Raw genomic sequence first — 22,170 nt, forward strand, 5'->3', positions numbered from 1 at the left:
TTCAAAAGGACATATGTACCCCTGTTTATCACAGCACTATTTACAATGGCCAAGAAATGGAAGCAACCTAAGTGTCCATCAGTAGATGAATGGATAAAGAAGATGTGGCACATATACACAATGGAATATTATTCAGGCATAAGAAGAAAACAAATCCAACCATTTTCAACAACATGGATGGAGCTAGAGGGTGAAGTAAGCCAGGTGGAGAAAGACAAGTACCAAATTATTTCACTCATCTGTGGAGCATAAGAACAAAGCAAAAACTGAAGGAACAAAACAACAGCAGACTCAGAACCCAAGAATGGACTAACAGTTGCGAAAGGGAAAGGGGCTGGGAAGAGTGGGTGGGCAGGGAGGGATAAGGGGAATAAGGGGCATTACGATTTGCACACATAATGTAGGGGGGGCATGGGAATGCAGTATAGCACAGAGAAGACAAGTAGTGACTCTGGAGCCTCTTACTACACTGATGGACAGTGACTGTAATGGGGTATGTGGTGGGGACCTGATAATGGGGGGAATCTGGTAACCACAATGTTACTCATGTAATTGTATATTAATGATACCAAAAAAAATTTGTTAACTGTGTGTCCTTGGACAAATTTAACATCCTTAAAATTTAGCTCCTCCATTATATAAACGGGATAATAGCTACCTTACAGGATTGTTCTGAAGGGTTAGATTAGATCATCTAAATATCTGCCATAGTACTTGGACAGTGGTGGGTATTTAATAAAAATATTTCTTCCTCTTCATTTCTTTTTCCTGCCCCTAACTTCTAGTGTGAAATGCCTTTTTTTAATAGATTTAATTACTGTTCTAATAAAATCATAGCTCCGTATGGCAAGTTGCAGGCAGAGCTGATGTCACAAGTTTCTTATTGGACTTTTGTCTTTAGTTTTTATTTTGAAATAATTACAGAATGAGGCTGCTCTTTGGAGAATTATTTGTTGTCAGCAAGAGAAGATGCAGGCAGCCCAGTGAGGAAACTGTTGCAGTAGTGTGAGCAAGTGTGATGGCCCGGGGCAGTGGTGCTGAGGGGGGGAAACCCTGAGAGCACTTGCTCTTCTACCTAGGACAAGTTTAGTGGCAGAGCTGGAATCTGAACCTAGTCCTGTTAGAGGTCAAATCTAACCCTTTCAGTTATGACTGCCTCTGATTTCAGCTTAAAATAGCTACAATATTCACAGTAGCTAAACTTATCAAATGGATCCTCTTAATCAAAACTCAGAAGAACAGGAAGGGGGGAGCCCCTCCCACTCTTGTGGGATACCGTCTGGTGAAATCATTGGCCTTAGACTCCTTAGCACAGGCCCATAATCTGTTATGGAGAGAAGTTTTTGCCTCAAACTGAGCGGTGTTATTTAATACTTAATTTCCTTCCCCTCTTTCTGTCAGTCTGTGTTTCATGTGCTATGTTCTAGTATACATGAAGGTTTATGACTGTTTGTTATAGAACTGGATTATCTTCCCTCAAATATTCCTCTTTTACCAGTTAGTGTAGTTTGTCGCTTTGAAAAGACTACTGCTGTTCTTTTCTTCTTTGGAAATTCCACACTGTTGAAGAGTAAAAATTAAACGAGATAGTTCTTGTAAGTGAACATTGTATAGGAGATGCCAGAATTGTCTCTCTGTGCAGTCTCTTCTAATTTTTCTGTGTTCTTTAATAGTATAGGTTACAGGGTAGTTCTGTATTTTCTGGTATTTCATTATTGGTTTTTTCCTCCCTCAGTCATCCTGTCCCTTGTGTTTGGGACAGAACTTGGTTCATTCTGTTGTTCTTTTGCATTTACTGTTTGATTCCTTCAACAGTACCCTCTTCTTTCCAGTCTCTTTCTCTCTTTAAAAACCTACGTAGGGATTTCATTACTCTTTAATTATGTCTCCCTCTCCCATTTCAAATAGAACTTTGATGTGTAAATTTTTAATAGGTTTTGTTTAATAATCCATTCTCTTTCCAGTTGTAATTTGACTTACTTTTATAGTGACACATGGTGAAATGGATAAATCACATTTAAAATGAAAATTAAGAAAAATTGTATTCCTGGAACCCATTACTGGGTTATTTCTCCAGGAGGTGGTGGAAAGAATTCTGGGGCCTTTTTGGCAATGCACTATAGTGCTGTCCTCAGGATTAATGCCACTCTACTTCCCACTATTGGCAGATGGGCTCTTCTGATATTAGCTGCCACTTGTCTATATAAAGTAAGATTGAAAGATCATTTTAAAATTTTATGTAACTGTACAGACTTTCAGAATTGATAATTTGGAGGAAAAACATTTGTTATCCTCATGTTGATTTCTCTTTTCCTTAAGTTGAGGTTATTAGTATATGTTCTTAAATTTTTATTATTTACATGTTTATCTTTAAATGTGAAAAAACAATGTAATCTTTTATTAGGACCTGATACATTGCTCAGTGAATTAGGCTGTGAATAAGTATAGTGGATAAGTTCATTGGTTGTTTTACCATTGTTTGATAGATTGTCTTACTGATTTTCCCTTTTCAGTTAATGGCGAGTCACCGTGTGCTGCACCACCTGATGATGCTTCCAGCACGGGTCCTGCAGTGGCACCTGAAGAATCCGCTGCGTCTCCAGATTCCGCTAGTGCTGCTGCTGAGGATCCTCCTGTCCCAGAAACTCTGACTTCCTCAGAAAACAATGAATGTATTCTTCCTAACAGTGCAGCTTTTGGATCTGAAGCTAGAAGTACATTAAACTCTGCCACCTCTAATTCTGGAAATGGTTCTGCTTTTGAAGCAGCCAAATTAAGACAGCCAGATGGGTGTGTGGAGTCTGTGTGGCAGCAGTCTGGAAATGCCAGCACAGGGACTTTGCCATCAGGGTATGTTAGATGTTTGATTTACACTTAAGTAGCAACTTTGTGATTCTATATGACTATTGAATGTGTATATCAAAAATTTCCCTTGTCCAGTAATTTGAAATCTGATGCATACCATTTGTTCATTTTCTACCAACCAAGTACTTTTTAAAATGAAGAAAAATTGCCCATCTAGTTGAAGTATGTGCAGTATGAAGGGGAAAGAAGAAAACCTAATGTTAATTTGCAAGACCCTCTTGATGTGATTCTTGGGAATAGAGTGACTCCAATGCTGTACACAACACCTCAGCTCTGTTGCTCCCTTTGTGGTCCGCTGCACAGGCCCCATGGTTGAGAAGAGGTAGCTGTCCTTTTCCTCAGGAACACTGCATGCTGGGCAAGGTCCCTAATCGTGCTGATTAGCTTTGTTACAAACTTAGGTTCTTGGGTGTGGCTGAGGAATTTTTAATCTCCTTTAAATTTCCCACTCTAATTATTCAGCTTCTCAAGATTTTCTGTAAAGAGCATTCTGTGTGTGTATTCCACTTGGTCATCTCTCCTGTATTTACTTACCAGTTTTCTTTGATCCTACTTGTCTCTAATGATACCAGTATTAATGACTCATTGTCTCTGCATTGAAGAAACCTGTTTAGTGGCTCAGAATTGTAAATATATGTAATACACAATTTGAAAATGCTGTCATAAAAGTGTGGACTCAGTGCTTTCCTATGCAGAATGCCTGCTCTTCTCAAAGTCTCTGTCTTCCTGTCCTCCTTCCCTCCCCACAGTCACTATGTTCATACCTCTCTCTGTTCCTTTCTGAACTGCTTTTTCTCAGTGCTCTTTGCCCAAGTCCTTGGCTTGGGTAACTGAGTTAGCAGTTTTCAAATCTCCCTCATCTTCCTCTTTCTTCAGAAGTCTTTCTTAGTTCCTTTGTTTCCTCAGTTAGTTAGGTAACCAGACAGTAGAATCACAGTTTAGCATCATGAGTGTTTGCAGGAAAAATGCTATAGCCTGGAGATGATTGTTATGTCAATCAGGACTTCACATAAAGAACTTTGCATTTGCTCTAACTTTTGTGTAAAATGTTACGCCTGATATCTGCATGATTCATATTGCAGTTTCTGCTCAAATGTACCTCATCCAGAGTCCTTCCTGATGCCCCCTGTCCACATCAGGCCACTTTGCCCTCATCTCCTTACCCTCCTTTTTTACCCCAGCCTTTGGTTTTTAACTTCACAGGTATCCAGAAATAATTAAGGAATTTTATAGTAAACCCCCATATATCTGCCATTAGATTCTGTAACCATTTTATTCTCTCACTTTATCTCACACCTCTTCATCTCTATCCATCCAATTTTTAAATGCAGTTCAGTAAGTTGCAAATATCAATACATTTGCCCCTCAACACTTCAGCTTGCAATCATTAACTATAATTCAGTATTTGTTTAAAGTTTTTTAGGTAAAGTTTACATAGAAAGATATGCACAGGCCCTATGTACCGTTTTGAGGGTTTTTGACAAATGCATACACCCATTAACACAAACCCTTATCAAGATAGTATTACCATTACCCAATAAAGTTCCCTCAAGCCCCTTTCTCAGTCAATCCCTGTCCCTACTTCTAGAGAGGCAGTCACTATTCTTTTTTCCACCATAGATTAAAGATTAGTTTTCCCTGTTATAGAACTTAATGTAAGTGGAATCAGTATGAACTCTCTTGATTCAGGGTCTTTTAGTCAGCATGATGTATCTTGTATTATTTTTTTTTATAACACTTAAATCACCATGTGACATAGATTTGTGTGTTATTGCCAGTTTTCTCTCCACTTGACAGAAGAGGGGACTTTATTTTGTCCCTTTCTGTATTCCTTATCCCTAAAACTGTGCCTGCCATATAGCAGTTACTCAAATACTTGCTAGTGAAGTGAACTGGTGCTGAATAAAATGATTTTCAGTGAGTGAGCAACTGGGCAAAGGCCCTGGCTTGTAAATGCTCCTGAGGAAATGATTAACAAGATCAGAACCTACTGAAAAACTCAAGTAAGGTAACAACTGAATGGGGCCCATTCAATTTAGCAACAAAGAGGTTACTGTTGACCTTTGACAAAGTGGTTTCTGAGAAATAGAGTTGTATTCAAATTACTGCCCTGATGGAGTGAAGGGAGGGGTAAAAGTGGGATAGAAAACTCTTGTAAAGAGAGAACTAATGTATCAAAGTTCTCCCTTGTGAATACACAGGGAAACATGAATGAATGTTGGTAGAAGTGAGCAAGAAAAGATACAGAACTGCTGGGTAGCTTTTTTGTTTTATAATGCGAAAGACTTAAAGGATGGTCAGTTGCTGATGGGCACAGAGATGAGCAGTACACTAGAGAAAGAGGTAACTGTTGGGTCATGGTTTATGAGAAGGCAAGACTTACTATGTATCCTGTTATCCAAGTTTGAAAGCAGTAATTATGCAATCAGTAGCTAAAATCTGTAATTTTTTTTTACTGTAATATATTACACAAATTCTTCCACATTTCCTTTTCTATTTTGACAAGGTCTTTGTTCAGTAGAAGGTTTTGAAAACTTACATATAATGTCTTAGTGAGACAGGGAGACTATATGTAAATAGTAGAAAGGAGAATATTATGGTTGAAGGGTAAGTGTGGCAGTTATATTAGCACTTGGTGCCATGAAATTGAAGAATTCAATTCCAAAGTCTCATCAGTCAGCCAGCTGACTTGCTCCTGTTTGGAGGGTATTCATGAATTTCCACCACTGGGATAATCTAGTCTCTGGCCAGTTCCAGCCCATTACTTTTATTTATTTTTTTATTTTATTAAGGTATGATTGATATACACTCTTAGGAAGGTTTCACATGAAAAAACAATGTGGTTACTACATTTACCCATATTATCAAGTCCCCACCCATACCGCAATGCAGTCACTGTCCATCAGTGCAGCAAGTTACCAGAGATACACTATGTCCCTTCTCTGTGGTACACTGTTCTCCCCGTGATCCCCCACACCATGTGTACTAAGCATAATACCCCTCAGTTCCCTTCTCCCTCCCTTCCCACCTGCCCTCCCACCAGTCTAGAAAGTGTGGTAACCACTAGTTCATTCTTGGAGTCTCAGAGTCTGATGCCATTTTGTTCCTTGTTTTGCGTCATTGTTATACTCCACAAATGAGGGAAATCATTTGGCATTTGTCTTTCCCGCCTGGCTTATTTCACTGAGCATAATGTCCTCCAGCTCCATCCATGTTGTTGCGAATGGTAGGATTTGTTTCTTTCTTATGGCTGAATAGTATTCCATTGTATGTATATATGTACCATATCTTCTTTATCCATTCATCTACAGATGGACACTTAGGTTGCTTCCATATCTTAGCTATTGTAAAAAATGCATCCATGAACATAGGGGTGCATATACCTTTTTGAATCTGAGAAGTTGCATTCTTTGGGTATATTCGAAGGGGTGGGATTCCGGGGTCAAATGGTATTTCTATTTTTAGTTTTTTGAGGAATCTCCATATTGCTTTCCACAATGGTTGAACTAGCTTACATTCCCACCAGCAGTGCAGGAGGGTTCCCCTTTCTCTGCATCCTCATGAACATTTGTTGTTCTTAGTCTTTTCAATGTTGGCCAACCTTACTGCTGTGAGGTGATATCTCATTGTGGTTTTAATTTGCATTTCCCTGATGATTAGTGATGTGGAACATCTTTTCATGTGTCTGTTGGCCATCTGAATTTCTTCTTTGGAGAATTGTCTCTTCATATCCTCTGCCCATTTGTTAATTGGGTTATTTGCTTTTTGGGTGTTGAGGTGTGTAAGTTCTTTATATATTTTGGATGTCAACCCCTTGTTGGATATGTCATTTACAAATATATTCTCCCATAGTGTAGGATGCTTTTTTGTTTTGTTGATGATGTCCTTTGCCGTACAAAAACTTTTTAGTTTGATGTAGTCCCATGAGTTCATTTTTGCTTTTGCTTCCCTTTCTTGAGGAGATGGGTTCAGGAAGAAGTTGCTCATGCTTATATTAAAGAGATGTTTGCCTATGTTGTCTTCTAAGAGTTTTATGGTTTCATGACTTACATTTAAGCCTTTAATCCATTTTGAGTTTACTTTTGTGTATGGAGTTAAACAATAATCCAGTTTCATTCTCTTGCATGTAGCTGTCCAGTTTTGCCAACACCAGCTGTTGAAGAGGCTGTCATTTTCCCATTATATGTCCATGGCTCCTTTATCATATATTAATTGACTATATATGGTTGGGTTTATATCAGGGCTCTCTAGTCTGTTCCATTGGTCTATGGGTCTGTTCTTGTGCTAGTACCAAATTGTCTTGATTACTGTGGCTTTGTAGTAGAGCTTGAAGTTGGGGAGCATAATTCCCCCTGCTTTATTCTTCCTTCTCAGGATTGCTTTGGCTATTCGAGGTGTTTTGTAGCTCCATATGAATTTTAGGACGATTTTCTCTAGTTCATTGAAGAATGCTATTGGTATTTTGATAGGAATTGCATAGAATCTACAGATTGCTTTAGGCAGGATGGCCATTTTGACAGTATTAATTCTTCCTATCCATGAGGATGGGATGCGTTTCCATTTATTGGTATCTTCTTTAATTTCTCTCATTCTCTCATGAGTGTCTTGTAGTTTTCAGAGTATTGGTCTTTCACTCCCTTGGTTAGGTTTATTCCTAGGTATTTTATTCTTTTTGATGCAATTGTGAATGGAATTGTTTTCCTGATTTCTCTCTGCTAGTTCATTGTTAGTATATAGGAATGCCACAGAATTCTGTGTATTAATTTTGTATCCTGCAACTTTGCTGAATTCAGATATTAGATCTAGTAGTTTTGGAGTAGATTCTTTAGGGTTTTTTATGTACAATATCATGTCATCTGCAAACAGGGACAGTTTAACTTCTTCCTTGCCAATCTGGATGTCTTTTATTTCTTTGTTTTGTTTGATTGCCGTGGCTAGGACCTCCAGTACTATGTTGAATAGAAGTGGGGAGAGTGAGCATCCTTCTCGTTCCCAATCTTAAAGGAGAGCTTTCAGCTTCTCGCTATTAAGTATAATGTTGGCTGTGGGTTTATCATATATGGCTTTTATTATGTTGAGGTACTTGCCATCTATACCCATTTTGTTGAGAGTTTTCATCATGAACGGGTGTTGAATTTTGTCAAATGCTTTTTCAGCATCTATGGAGATGATTATGTGGTTTTTGTCCTTTTTGTTGATGTGGTGGATGATGTTGATGGATTTTCGAATGTTGTACCATCCTTGCATCCGTGGCATAAATCCAACTTGATCATGATGGATGATCTTTTTGATGTATTTTTGAATTCGGTATGCTAATATTTTGTTGAGTATTTTTGCATCTCTGTTCATTAGGGATATTGGTCTGTAATTTTCTTTTTTTGTGTTGTCTTTGCCTAGTTTTGGTATTAGAGTGATGCTGGCCTCATAGAATGAGTTTGGAAGTATTCCCTCCTCTTCTATTTTTTGGAAAACTCTTAAGGAGAATGGGTATTAGGTCTTCACTAAATGTTTGATAAAATTCAGCAGTGAAGCCAAATGGTCCAGAGGTTTTGTTCTTAGGTAGGTTTTTGATTACCAGTTCAATTTTGTTGCTGGTAGTTGGTCTGTTCTGATTTTCTCTTTCTTCCATGGTCAGCCTTGGAAGGTTGTATTTTTCTAGAAAGTTGTCCATTTCTTCTAGGTTTTCCAGTTTGTTAGCATATAATTTTTCATAGTATTCTCTAATAATTCTTTGTATTTCTGTGGTATCTGTAGTGACTTTTCCTTTCTCATATCTGATTCTGTTTATGTGTGTAGACTCTTTTTTTCCTTGATAAGTCTGGCTAGGGGTTTATCTATTTTGTTTATTTTCTCAAAGAACCAGCTCTTGCTTTCATTGATTCTTTCTATTTTATTCTTCTCAATTTTACTTATTTCTGCTCTAATCTTAATTATGTCCCTCCTTCTACTGACTTTGGGCCTAATTTGTTGTTCTTTCTCTAGTTTCATTAATTGTGAGTTTAGACTGCTTATATGAGATTGTTCTTCTTTCTTGGGGTAGGCCTGTATTGCAATATTCTTTCCTCTTAGCACAGCTGTGGCTGCGTCCCACAGATTTTGTGGTGTTGAATTATTGTTGTCATTTGTCTCCATATATTGTTTGATTTCTGTTTTTATTTGATCCTTGATCCATTGGTTATTTAGGAGCATGTTGTGAAGCCTCCATGTGTTTGTGGGATTTTTCATATTCTTTGCATAATTTATTTCTAGTTTCATAACTTTGTGATTTGAGAAACTGGTTGGTACAATTTCAATCTTTTTGAATTTACTGAGGCTCTTTTTGTGGCCTAGTATATGATCTATTCTTGAAAATGTTCCATGTGCACTTGAGAAGAATGTGTATTCTGTTGCTTTTGGGTGTAGAGTTCTGTACATGTCTGTTAGGTCCATCTATTCTATTGTGTTGTTCAGTACCTCTGTCTCCTTACTTATCTTCTGTCTGGTTGATCTGTCCTTCAGAGTGAGTGGAGTGTTGAAGTCTCCTAGAATGAATGCACTGCATTCTATTTCCCCTTTCAATTCTGTTAGTATTTGTTTCACATATGTGGGTGCTCCTGTGTTGGGTGCAGAGATATTTATAATGGTCATATCTTCTTGTTGGATTGACCCCTTTATCATTATGTAATGTCCTTCTTTGTGTCTTGTTACTTTCTGTGTTTTGAAGTCTATTTTGTCTAATACAAGTACTGCAACTCCAGCTTTTATCTCTCTGTTAGTTGCATGAAATATCTTTTTCCATCCTTCACTTTTAGTCTGTGTATGTCTTTGGGTTTAAAGTGAGTCTCTTGCAGGTAGCATATAGATGGGTCTTGTTTTTTTAATTCATTCAGTGACTCTATGTCTTTTAATTGGTGCATTCAGTCCATTTACATTTAGGGTGATTATCGATAGGTATGTACTTATTGCCATAGCAGGCTTTAGATTCGTGGTTACCAAAAGTTCAAGGTTAATTTCCTTACTATCTAAGAGTCTAACTTCACTCACTTAATATGCTGTTACAAACACAATCTAAAGGTTCTTTTCTTTTTCTCCTCCTTTTTCTTCCTCCTCCATTCTTTACATATTCGATATCATATTCTGTATTCTTTTTCTATCCCTTGATTCACTTTGGGGATAGTTAATTTAATTTTGTATTTGCTTAGCAATTAGCTGTTCTACTTTCTTTACCATGGTTTTATTTCCTCTGGTGACAGCTATTAAACCTTAGGAACACTTCCAGCTCTAGTAGTCCCTCCAAAATAGACTGTAGAGATGGTTTGTGGGAGGTAAATTCTCTCAGCTTTTGCTTATCTGGAAATTGTTTAATCCCTCCTTCAAATTTAAATGATAATCTTGCCGGATAATGTAATCTTGGTTCCTGTCCCTTCTGCTTCATTGCATTAAATACATCACTCCACTCCCTTCTGGCCTGTAAGGTTTCTGATGAAAAGTCTGATGTTAGCCTGATGGGCTTTCCTTTGTATGTGATCTTATTTCTGTCTCTGGCTGCTTTTAATAGTCTGTCCTTATCCTTGATCTTTGCCATTTTTATTACTATATGTGTTGGTGTTGTCTTCCTTGGGTCCCTTGTGTTGGGAGATCTGTGGATCTCCATGGCCTGAGAGACTATCTCCTTCCCCAGACTTGGAAGTTTTCAGCAGCTACCTCCTCAAAGACATTTTCTATCCCTTTCTCTCTCTCTCTTCTTCTTCTGGTATCCCTATAATGTGAATATTGTTCTGTTTGGATTGGTCACACAGTTCTCTCAATATTCTTTCATTCTTAGAGATCCTTTTTTTACTCTGTGCCTCAGCTTCTTTGTATTCCTCTTCTCTAGTTTCTATTTCATTTATCGTCTCCTCCACTGTTTCCAACCTGCTTTTTGTACCCTCCATCGTGCTCTTCAATGATTGGATCTTCAACCTGAATTCATTCCTGAGTTCTTGGATATCTTTCTGTACCTCCATTAGCATGTTGATGATTTTTATTTTGAACTCCCTTTCAGGAAGAGTCATAAGGTCCATGTCATTTAAATCTTTCTCCAGTTATATTAATTTTACTGTGGACCAGGTTCATTTGGCATTTCATATTTGTATACGGTGCCCTCTAGTGTCCAGAAGCTCTACTCTGAAGCTGCTCAGCCCCTGAAACAATGACGGGGGTCACAGGGGAGCAGTATTGGTGCCTAGGGGGAGGAAAGAGCTGTTCCCTGCTTCCTGGCTGCTGTGCCTGTCTCCACTGCCTTAACCAGTGGGATGAGCACACAGTTATAAGCTTTTGTCCCAGAGCAGCTGGATATGGATCCCTGCTTTCCACAAGTGGCTGGAATCTCAGTCTCTCCAGGAATTCTGCCTGTATTAGCTTTCTAATCCAGTAATCATGTGAGTATCATGAAAGCACCATGAAATGTAGGTTTGTGCTCCCAGAGCAGATCTCTGGCGCTCGGTATTCAGCAGTCCCAGGCCTTTCACTCCCTCCCTGCTCCGTTTCTCTTCCTCCCGCTGGTTATCTGGGGTGGGGGAGGGGCTTGGGTCCCACCTGTCCACAGCTTTGGTACGTTACCCTGTTCCGTGAGGTCTGCTCTTGTCTCCAAGTGTGTGCAGTCTGGCACCATCCTCTTACCTGTTGCTCTCTCAGGATTAGTTGCGCCAACTGTATTTTCTAATTGTATACGGTTTTAGGAGGAAACCTCTGTCTCTCCTTTCACGCCGCCATCTTTCCAGCCCATTACTTTTATAGGACCAACAGATAAAGCTGTAGACGTTATCACTGTGAGTCACTCAAACCAAGCCAGAGTACTCCCCTCTGCCCTGTACTACCTCTTTCCCCCGCCAGCACCTTACTGCGATCCAGTGGTTACCACCTACACACTGGGGCCTCACTCTTGGGAACCGCCATGCCCCAAGAGGTAGAATCTCACTGTGGGAGTGGAACTCAGTTGCCTTCCCTTGGACCACATGCCAGGAAAGGAAAGAAAGGCCACTGGGAACCTGGAGTCCCTGGGGCAGGTGGTGAGACTGACCAGCTCTTGCCCACTCAGCCAGGAGTTGTGGGTCGCAAGAATGTTGTCAGCAGAGGGCAACTGGGTATACAGGATGCCCCAAACCCAGGATATCCTACCCCAGGGAAGTGGCGTGGGGCATGACAGAAGTTAAATGATCTTATATGTAAATACCTACATAATACTCTTGATTTGGCCTTTTGGCCCACTAAGCCTAAAAATATTTACTGGCATTTTACAGAAAAGGTTTGCCTACTCTTGATCCAGTGGATAAAGTATAGAAAATCCAAAAGTCTGAATATGGTGTTTGTTAGGTTGAGAAAGCCAAGAAAATGCAGGAGTCCAGTTTTGTGACAGAAAGATTGCATAGAAGACTTTGTTAGCACAGGACTTTAAGACTCAGGGTTTCACAGTCATCAGCTTTTAGCTGAGTGGATGTCCCCCAGGGTCTGGGCAGGACCCAGGTACAAGAATTTCCATCTTTGGTTAGTGGGACTTAAGCCCTGTGGATGTTCTCAGGGTCTGGACAGGGTGTTTTTCACCTTTCCAGGCCTGTGATTTCTCTAAGAATTAAACTAAAAATACCACAATTAGTTTTCCTGTTTCTGCCTTCTCTGCAGTGTTGTGTGTAGCAAGCAATTTAGTTTAGGGAAAATTCTTTTTAGAGAAACAACACTGCAAGTTGGAAGAATCTCTGTTTTGGAAAAATTAAGAGCCAGTGGCTAGCACTATGCTTGGAACTTAAGTGCTACCTGAATATTTGTTGAATGTTAAATTCAAAATATTTGTAATTAAGAGGAAACTGGCCTTGCATAAAGAAGCCTATTCAGGAATGTCAGATAGTGACAAATTCTGTGAGGAAAGATAAAAGTAGGTGAACAGGTTAGAGAATGTGCTATTACTATTTTACAGACTTGTAGAATTATTTAGAGAAAATGGCATCACACTCTAAATACTGTTTTTCAGTTACTTTTTAAAATTTGGTCATATTTCCATGTCAGTACAAATAGAGTCACATTCACCAAACATCTAAACAATAAATATTAAGTGCCTCTTGTGCAGTAGGCCCTGTGCTACGTGCTGTTTGGTACATGGCTGAGCAACACAGACTGAGGCCCAGCCTGGATGAAGTTAGTAGTCTAAATATGTAGTTTGCCTTAATTCTTTTGAATGGTCTTAACAGTATTGCCTTGTGTATTCGTTATTGCTGTGTAATGAATCAGCCCAAAATTTAGTAGTTTAAAACAACAAACGTACTATCTTACACAGTTTCTGAGGATCAGGAATTTGGAGGTGACTTATTAGCTGGGCCCTCCTCTGCAGGGTCTGACATTATTAAGTTAGCAAAGCCAAGAAAGTGGCATTCTGACCTATCAGAGGGAAAAGCCCAGCCTGTGCACTGGCACTTCTTAAAGACCTGGGAATTGGCCCCATTAGATAACCTTTGGAAATGGCAGTGAAGATGAAACAGCAAGAATGAAAGTCACTTTGAGAAATGAATTCTTAGTTCCTCTGCAGCTAGGACTGCTGTGCTGCCAGGGAGTTTCTTTGGAAGTTCTCTGCACTTGGGAACACCGGGCACATTTGAGGGCAAGGTACTGTACTAAATGAGGAGCCGTAAGTGAATCTATTTAGGTTTATAAGTGGGCAAAATTATGCGTGAATGTTCAAACCCACATCCTTCTACCCAAATACCAGAATATTGACAACCAGGATTTTACCTTTCTACCGAGAAGACTGGAAATGCCTTCTATTGAGGACTTCCCTATTCACCCTAAAAAGACAAAAAATACTGAGATCTATTTGTTTTCCAACAAAACTGCCTCATCATAGAACCGTTCATTCAGTCAGTCCTTTAGTCCATACGCCCTGTGTAGGTGCACACAGTGCCCAGTCAGTTGTCTGTTACTATATTCACTAGAGTCTGAGAGAAGCCTCTGAATGTGAAAGACAGAGCTCAAAACAATCTAGAAAATGCTACTTGGAGAAAACAAACTGTTTTAATACTCTCAGAGGGATAAACGTAGATAAAACATTAAACAAGAATGAGATGTAAGAACAATTCTCAAAGAATGAGAGCTTTTGGAAATCTAATTCAGTGAGAGACTTGTTAAAGAAATTTCCCAGAAGTAAAACAAAAAGATAAATTTATAAACATCAAAGAAGTAAAATAGAAAAGCTAGAGGACCCATTCAGAAGTCTGTTCAGAGAAGTTCCAGAAAGTGGGAGGAAATCCTTAACAAAATAATGCCTTCCCTGACCAAAAGGAGAAAACCAAATGAAGACATGAATTTTCCTATTGAAAGGACTCACTAAAATTCAAGCTAATAAATGAAAATAAATCTATATTAAGGCACCTCATTGTGAAAATTTTAGTACATTGGAGCCAAAGAATAAATCTTAAGTATTTCCATAGATTAAAAGGGAAAAAGCAGATTTCATGCTCATCAGAATGGCATAAAACTTTTTATCAATACAGGAAGATAGAAGACAATGGGCCAGTGCTTCAGATGCTGAGGGAAAATATATCCAAGCTAGAATTCTTTATCCAGACATACTGTTGCATATCTGCCCAGAATACATACATTTTCAGATATCCCAGGCTTCCAGAAGTTTTATTTCCCATGTATTCTTTCTTAGGAAGCTCTACCAGGACTCATTTTTCTCCAAAACTAGGTAATGAAAATGAAAAACAGGATATATATGTATTAGGGGTCTGGTAGGAGGGAAAGGAATCACCAGCACAAGGAAGGAAAGAAAGCCCAAGAGGGTGGATGTGCAGCAGGCCTCACGGTCAGCCAGTCTAGACTGGCCGCTAGTCAGAAGGCAGGTGTAATTAATAAAATACCTAATGAGCTTGAATATTTTGAGAGAGTTATGCAGCTGGGAAAAATATGTGGAATTAATATGTACATAGAAAATAAGGAAATAGGAAAGAAGACAATTTAAAATCATGTTCCATGGCTTAACTGTCAGGAGGGTTCACATAGTCATAACTGTGAGGGGAGGATGCAGCATATATACGTGTTTGGGATGGCTGGAAGGGGAATAAGTATTGCTGAGCTTACGTGGGCAGAAAAGAAACTTAAGCTTCATCTTTCATACAAGAAAGTGGTACTTAATGTTTGAAATTAAGTAATAATGTTAATAAAAATAGGTAAATACTAAAAGAATTCACTAAAACAGATGCAAATGTTATCTTTGGGGAGTGGAAAGGGTTTTGGATACAGTAGGCACTGTTGATTTCTGTAATGAGCCTCAGACTATATGACTAAACCATGTGAAGGTATATGTGTGTGTGTGTGTGTGTGTGTGTGTGTGTGTGTGTATATATATATATATATATATATATATATACCTGGAGGACTATATTAACCTATGTAAAGGCATATGTAAATTTGATAAAAATTAAAGCTAAATTAAAAATAGTAAAAAGTATATGTAATGGAAACAATGAAATGCTGTAGAATAACAATAAAAATTCAAGGGCTGATTATAGGAATTAATACCTGAAAGTAGCAAAAGTACCATCATTAGGAAGTTCTTGAAATTTGATACATTCTGTAAGTATTTGTTTTTGGCCATTAAGCTTTCATACAAATCAGTAACCCCCTTGGGATACATAATAGGTATTCTGAAATGTTTTAAAATAAAATTCCATATTTAAATCCTGCCTTCCTATAAAACTATTATATAAAAAGAATGGAAGTAAATCCCAAATATCAGGTTATTTTTAGTGAAATGCTTTGTAAGGAATATTTAATTTTTTATAGAATAGAATAGCATGAATATTCCAGTATAAATTTTATACCACAGTGATTTTTAATAGGTAAGTTTAATAATTTATATTATCCTGAGTCAGTTGTGAACTTGGACCTCTTTATCATTCATGGTTACTGCTTCAGCATTTTGTGACTTAATGTTTGTTAGATGCAGCCTAAACAAAATTTTTATTTTCCTGCCTACCATTTCAGGTGTGTATGTATGTGTACACCTTGTTTAAAGAATAGTTTTAGTATGTATGGTCACTGTTTAGGAAAGTAGTAATTGAAGGCTTCTCTAATAAAAAAAATGAAATTAAGTTGGATCCCTGTGTTTAAGATAAAGGAAAATATTTTCCATTTATTCTACTTTCATATTGAAAACAAGAATGTTAAACTCAGAAACACCAGACTTTTATTTTTTAGGGTAAAACTTTTCTTTTATACCACATTAAGGAAAGACTGGAGAGGAAGGAATAGGGACCCCAAAAGATTGGAAATAGGAATGGGGAAAATAAGAGATTGAGAATCCTCAAAATAGAAAAAGGTGAAATTGAGATGTCCATCAACTCAAAAGCTTACGAAAAATGAGAGGGATAGATGTGCACAAAAGAAGACACTATATGCATATGCAAGAAAGAATTTTTGTGTAGTGTCACCATATAATTCTTTAAGGCAATTGTTGCTAAAATCTTTGAGATGTGTATTTTGGAAATTGCAGGCAAAAATGAATAGTACTTCCTTGACATTTTGTGCCTTGGGCATGATATTAGGCTGAAAGTTCCCCTATCCTTGATTAAATTTATTTTCCAATGACTTGGAATTCTCTAATTAGTAGCTTTCAAAAATGTGAAGTGTTATTCTGTCATCCTCGGCTAACCATACTTGAGAGTTGCAAGTACTGTTGATGAAAAGGAAATAATTAAGAAATTAAAAAGCACTAATAATTGAGAAAAGCAACTTTTAAACTTTAATTTTCTTGGTTATTCAGATTCTCTTAGTTTGTTGTCTTTTATTTTTGCATTTTTGTTAAAGGTGGGAACAGAGAAAAGATCCTCACGGTAGAACCTATTATGTGGATCATAACACTCGCACAACCACATGGGAGAGACCACAACCTTTACCTCCAGGGTAACGTAGCTGATTTATGTGTCTTTAGTTGTGTTTTTTCATATATGTGACTTAAAAATTGTTTTCAATACAACATAAAATAACTTTTTCATTCTGCATATTACGTTTCCTTGGTTTGCTTTTGTGAATAATAAATGTTCAGTAATTAAGATTTGTTATATTGTATCTATTTCACAGTTTGAAGGGCTTCCTCAAGACTGTCAAACATTGATATGAGTTACTGAGAGTAGTTGCAGAATTACGATCCACTTTCAGTTCTTGTTATCTTAAGAAATGAGAGGCATATTTAGGACAGTTTATGTGTCTGGTTCTCCATAGATAGTGATCTAAAACTGATTACATAAGATTTAATGATAAGAGATGTTAGAGTGGTTCAAAATTATGATCTGAAAGATTGCTCCAAGTAAAATTGTTTGCATTATGGCTAAAATTATAGAGGGTTTTAAACGAATGAAGTCATTTCTGTTACATCCTAAATAAAGTTCATGCTCCGAGGCTATCATTCAAGGCCATTCACAAACTAATCTTCCTTTTTCCTTTTTGTTTTTACCTCTCATAACTATACATACTACACTGATAGCTAGTTGAATTATGTACTATTTATTTTCTCCTTGAACACTCTGCCTGTACCTGGAATTTTCTCCTTATTGTCTTTGCCACTCAGAATATCCTTCCCTGTGCACCTTACTTACAGTGCACCCATATAAAACACATTCAAGGCCTAGAAAATCTAAGGCAAGACTTAGGGGTTTTTTCATGATTCCTTGCTGAAAAGGTTCTGAAATGGTTGTATAAATTAATGACACAAGTTGGTTTAAGGTGAGCTGCCCCCTAGAGGCTGGGAAGAAGGGCATTCTGTTCCAAGGGACATGAAAACAGGCATGAAAGTGAGACATCTGACAGTCGGGACCAGCAAGGAGTGGCTTGGCTCTTCTGTGGGTCCCTTGAAAGATCTTGGGGAAGTTGAAGCTGAAATGGTGAATGAGCTCATTTTTAAGCCATGCCACACAGAACTATGATGGGTGGAATGACAGTTGCACTGCAGTTTGTCAGTTGTGTAACAGTAGGAAGGTAAGTTAAAAAAAAATAACTATCAGAGTTGAGTTAAATCCTGAATGTGGGCAGTGGCAGTAGCAGCAGATTGCCGGGTATACAGTAAGTACTCAGTAAATGCTTATCCAAAAAAAAAGAGGAAGAATGGGTAGTCAGATCGATACTGAATGTATAACCTCTTTTTTAGACCATTCTTAGAAAGCATGTAGTGGTAGAGTGGGAAGGTAATTTAAAATAAATAGTTATGTTTTCACAATTTTTCTGAGGAGTACTAATATTTCCATTATTTTATCATGTCTTAGACTTGATTTTTAAATTATTTGAGTGAAGTGTTAATTACTTCCCAATTTCTTATATTGAGATTATTGTTCAATTTTTATTATTGTTCCATTTGTGGAAGTTGGGAAAGAAGAGTTGATGATCGTGGAAGAGTTTACTATGTGGATCATAACACCAGAACTACAACCTGGCAGCGGCCCACCATGGAATCTGTCCGGAATTTTGAACAGTGGCAGTCACAGCGGAACCAATTGCAAGGAGCCATGCAACAGTTCAACCAGCGATACCTCTACTCGGTAATTAGCAAATGAACAGCTGTTAATACAACTTATCCTCTAAGTGTTTTCCCTTTTCTACTTTAGTGGTTTTTTTTTTTAATGTTATAGACTGCATTATAAGGTATTTTTTTTTGTTGATCTTTAAAAAATACTTAGGATTTCTGATATATCTGAGCACTTCAAATTTTTTTTAAAATTCCAGTTTATTGACATTACATACACTCAGTTTTTATCCTTATTAAGTGGTAGTTTCATAAATGCAATTTAGTAATGAAATAATTTGTCTTTACCAATTCCCAAGCCTCCACTTTTAATTATAGTCATTTTGTTTGCCTTAAACCAAACCAGTTGTCTCCTTGTTTGATTAAGACAAGCCTTGCCGTATTCTAGCTGTTCTGATGCCCATCCCAGGTTCTCAGAAACAACACTTGTCATCTGTTCTGCCAGCAAAGATATTCTTGGGATTGGAGATAATTTTGTCCAAAAAATCCAATGCTATCTAAAAATTTGACCAATTGATGATTTATTATTGCCATAAGCAAAGAGGCACAAGAAGAGTGCAAAAAAGAAAAAAAAAACTTTGTTAAATGGATTTGATTATAGGAAGCAGAAAACAGGAATTTTAATTACAGGGCATCTCTAAATAGATAGTGTTAGAACTTGAAAACCCAAATGTAGAAGCTAGTAGATAGAAAGAAATTAGGAAAGATACAAAAAGAAAACTTAAATAATTTTTCATAATCCTACTTCAGTCTGGTTCTTTTGATTCCAATTTCTTCAGAGGTTAAATGATAACCTCACTTCAGCATGACCCTGGGTATCTGTAGCCAGCAGAGGGAGTGGCCAGCCCAACTTGCATAGCATCTCCTGCTGCCCCCAATTGCTGATTCTTGGGAAACGTGTACAGAAATCTGTAGTAAGTTACCATTGTTTAGCTGTACATACTAAATAAGAAAGTAAGTACTCTGTGTGCATGTTTCTGGTTGGCTGTGGCTGTGTACATGAAAACCTTGGGAAGCGGCGGAATGAGGTCATAGGTGTGTCTCCACAGTGTGTTCTGCACCTGGCAGAACATCCTTGAACTGCCTGAGGTTTAGTTACAGGTGTGGAGTGAGAGTCTAGTGCTGGTACTGCCTTGGTTCAGTGGTGCTGCCACGCACTCAGGTTCTTCCTCCTTGTGCTCCCCCATCCTTAATCAGGCTTCTGTACTTGATCGTAAGAGCTGTTTCTGGGCCTCATTCCACATTATAGGCAAGAAGAAAGGGCAGTGGGAGGTGGAGGTGACTTTTTTTCAGGGATTTTCTCCCCAGTGACTTCAGCCTAGACCTCCTTGGCCAGAATAGGTCGTTCTACCAACCCAGCTGTAAGGAAGATTGGGAATAGAGTATTCTTTTTTTTTTTTTTTTTGAGAGGGCATCTCTCATATTTATTGATCAAATGGTTGTTAACAACAATAAAATTCTATATAAGGGGGTCAATACTCAATGCACAATCAGTAATCCATCTCAAGCCTAATTCTCGTCAGTCTCCAATCTTCTGAAGCATAAAGAACAAGTTCTTACATGGTGAACGAATTCTTACATAGTGAATAAATTCTTACATGGTGAACAGTACAAGGGCAGTCATCACAGAAACTTTCGGTTTTGATCACGCTTTATGAACTATAAACAATCAGGTCAAATATGAATATTCGTTTGATTTTTATACTTGATTCATATGTGGATCCCACATTTCTCCCTTTATTATTATTATTATTTTAATTTTTAATAAAATGCTGAAGTGGTAGGTAGATGCAAGATAAAGGTAGAAAACATAATTTAGTGCTGTAAGAGGGCAAATGTAGATGATCAGGTGTGTGCCTATGGACTAAGTATTAATCCAAGCTAGACAAGGGCAGCAAAACATCCATGGATGCAGATTTCTCTCAAAACAGGGGGTGGTGAGGTTCTGAGCCTCACCTCTGTTGATCCCCAATTTCCCACCTGATGGCCCCCCTGCGACTGTGCCTGTCTTAGGTTGTTCCTCCCTTGAGGAATCTTACCCATCTCTGGATAACCAGTCATCTTCCGGGGCCATACAGGGAAATGTAAAGTTGGTAAGTGAGAGAGAAGCCATATTGTTTGAAAAGTTAGCTTTTTACTTCTTTGCAGATTTATGCCCTGTGGCTTCTATGCCCAGCACTTGTCTCGAGGTATCTTTACCACCTGGAGGAATTATGATACTCGGTAAATTCAATATGAAGCACAAATTCTATTTAAGGGTTATAATTAGGAAGGAAGAAGAAAAGCTATAGAGGTAGCATATGGAAGAAAACATGGGAGGATTGATTATTTCTTTGACATATCTTCTTGTAGAGTACCTTAAGCATGTATAGGTTTTAAACTACTAACTAACTTGCGCTCACATATTAACATAATAGGAATACAGTGACATAAACTAAGCAAATCTATAATTACCATCCATCTCCAGTGAAGCCAAGAAAACCATTTAGGCACCCTAGGCACTTTGTGAAAATTTGTCTATGATATGATGGATATTGTCCAACTGTACTTGAACAGTCTGAGAGAAATCAGACAAATTAAAGCAACCCATTTCTGGGATCTGTTCACATCCCATATGTTCTTTTAACCGTAGATAGTCTATAGTCATAAGATTTTGGAGTGCTACAACTTGCACCCCTCCCAACTCCTGGTTGAGTTCCAGCAGTACAGATCCGGTCAAATTTGTTGTCTCACTGTATGCACATGCCAGCCTAGACATCTCCCTCCTCAAGGAATAGAGTATTCTTAGATGAAAACTAACTGCTACCTCAAAAAGTTGTTTGATTTTCAAGAAAAGGGGGAGAAGTGGGTATTGAGTACAATTAACAGTGTCTGTTACTAGGTTATGAAATATTAAGATGCATATACTTTATCATTGAGAAATGATTTTACAGGTCATGATTTTTCTGTCATTCTTTTAAAATCGATGCTGTAGTATTTGTTTTCTTAATGTATTTCTGGTTTGTAATAATATGTAAGCATAAATGGATTTTTATTTATGTACAAATATGTAAAAGATACTAATATTTAGATAAAAGTTTTTTTGTGTATAGATGATAACTGAGTTTAATATTGGTTTTATTAATAGGCATCTGTATAGAGAACTGATAATTGTTCTACTTTTAAACAGAATATTACCTCATTTAAATACCACAATTTTCTATATCTTTCTCTCATCTCATTTTGTTCCTATAGATTATTATGGAAGGTTAGGAGATTAGAATATTGATGTCAGTATGTTATTTCTAAATCATTTTTGAAAAACTAGCAATAGTATCAACTGACTCCTATTAACTCATAACATTTTTAGGACTTTGTTTCTTGAAACTACTATATTCACATTCCTGTATCATATTTTTTAGAAAAGTACGATAAAAAGTGATTTGCCAAGTGTTTAGTTTATCTCTGCTTTTATGTTAAAATACTGTTTTATTTTTATTCCCCCCCTAACCTTGTCCCCAATTAGGCTTCAATGTTAGCTGCAGAAAATGACCCGTATGGCCCTTTGCCACCAGGCTGGGGTAAGCTAATATGTTGTTGGTAAAAATATCCGAAAGGTATATATAACAAGTGTTATTAATGGTATACTCACTGTATTTTTTAGAAAAAAGAGTGGATTCAACAGACAGAGTTTACTTCGTGAATCATAACACAAAAACAACCCAGTGGGAAGACCCAAGAACTCAAGGGTACGTATATACGACAGCCCTACTTAAGTCCTCTTACACACGTTTGTAGATAGA

General features: G+C 37.6%; 1 protein-coding gene across 10 annotated transcripts in view; it reads left to right on the forward strand.

Moving 5' to 3' along the window:
- Positions 1-22,170, forward strand: part of WWP1 (WW domain containing E3 ubiquitin protein ligase 1) — a 123,942-nt gene that overhangs the window by 72,405 nt on the left and 29,367 nt on the right. For all 10 annotated transcript variants that reach the window (XM_036995642.2, XM_036995638.2, XM_073229792.1 and 7 more), the window contains 5 exons: positions 2,514-2,850; positions 16,681-16,776; positions 18,230-18,404; positions 21,894-21,948; positions 22,032-22,116. In XM_036995642.2, the coding sequence (XP_036851537.1) occupies positions 2,514-2,850; positions 16,681-16,776; positions 18,230-18,404; positions 21,894-21,948; positions 22,032-22,116 (748 nt within the window). The remainder of the gene's footprint in view (positions 1-2,513; positions 2,851-16,680; positions 16,777-18,229; positions 18,405-21,893; positions 21,949-22,031; positions 22,117-22,170) is intronic.

Source organism: Manis javanica, chromosome 2 (genome assembly GCF_040802235.1).
Source record: "Manis javanica isolate MJ-LG chromosome 2, MJ_LKY, whole genome shotgun sequence".
NCBI classification, from domain to species: Eukaryota; Metazoa; Chordata; class Mammalia; order Pholidota; family Manidae; genus Manis; species Manis javanica.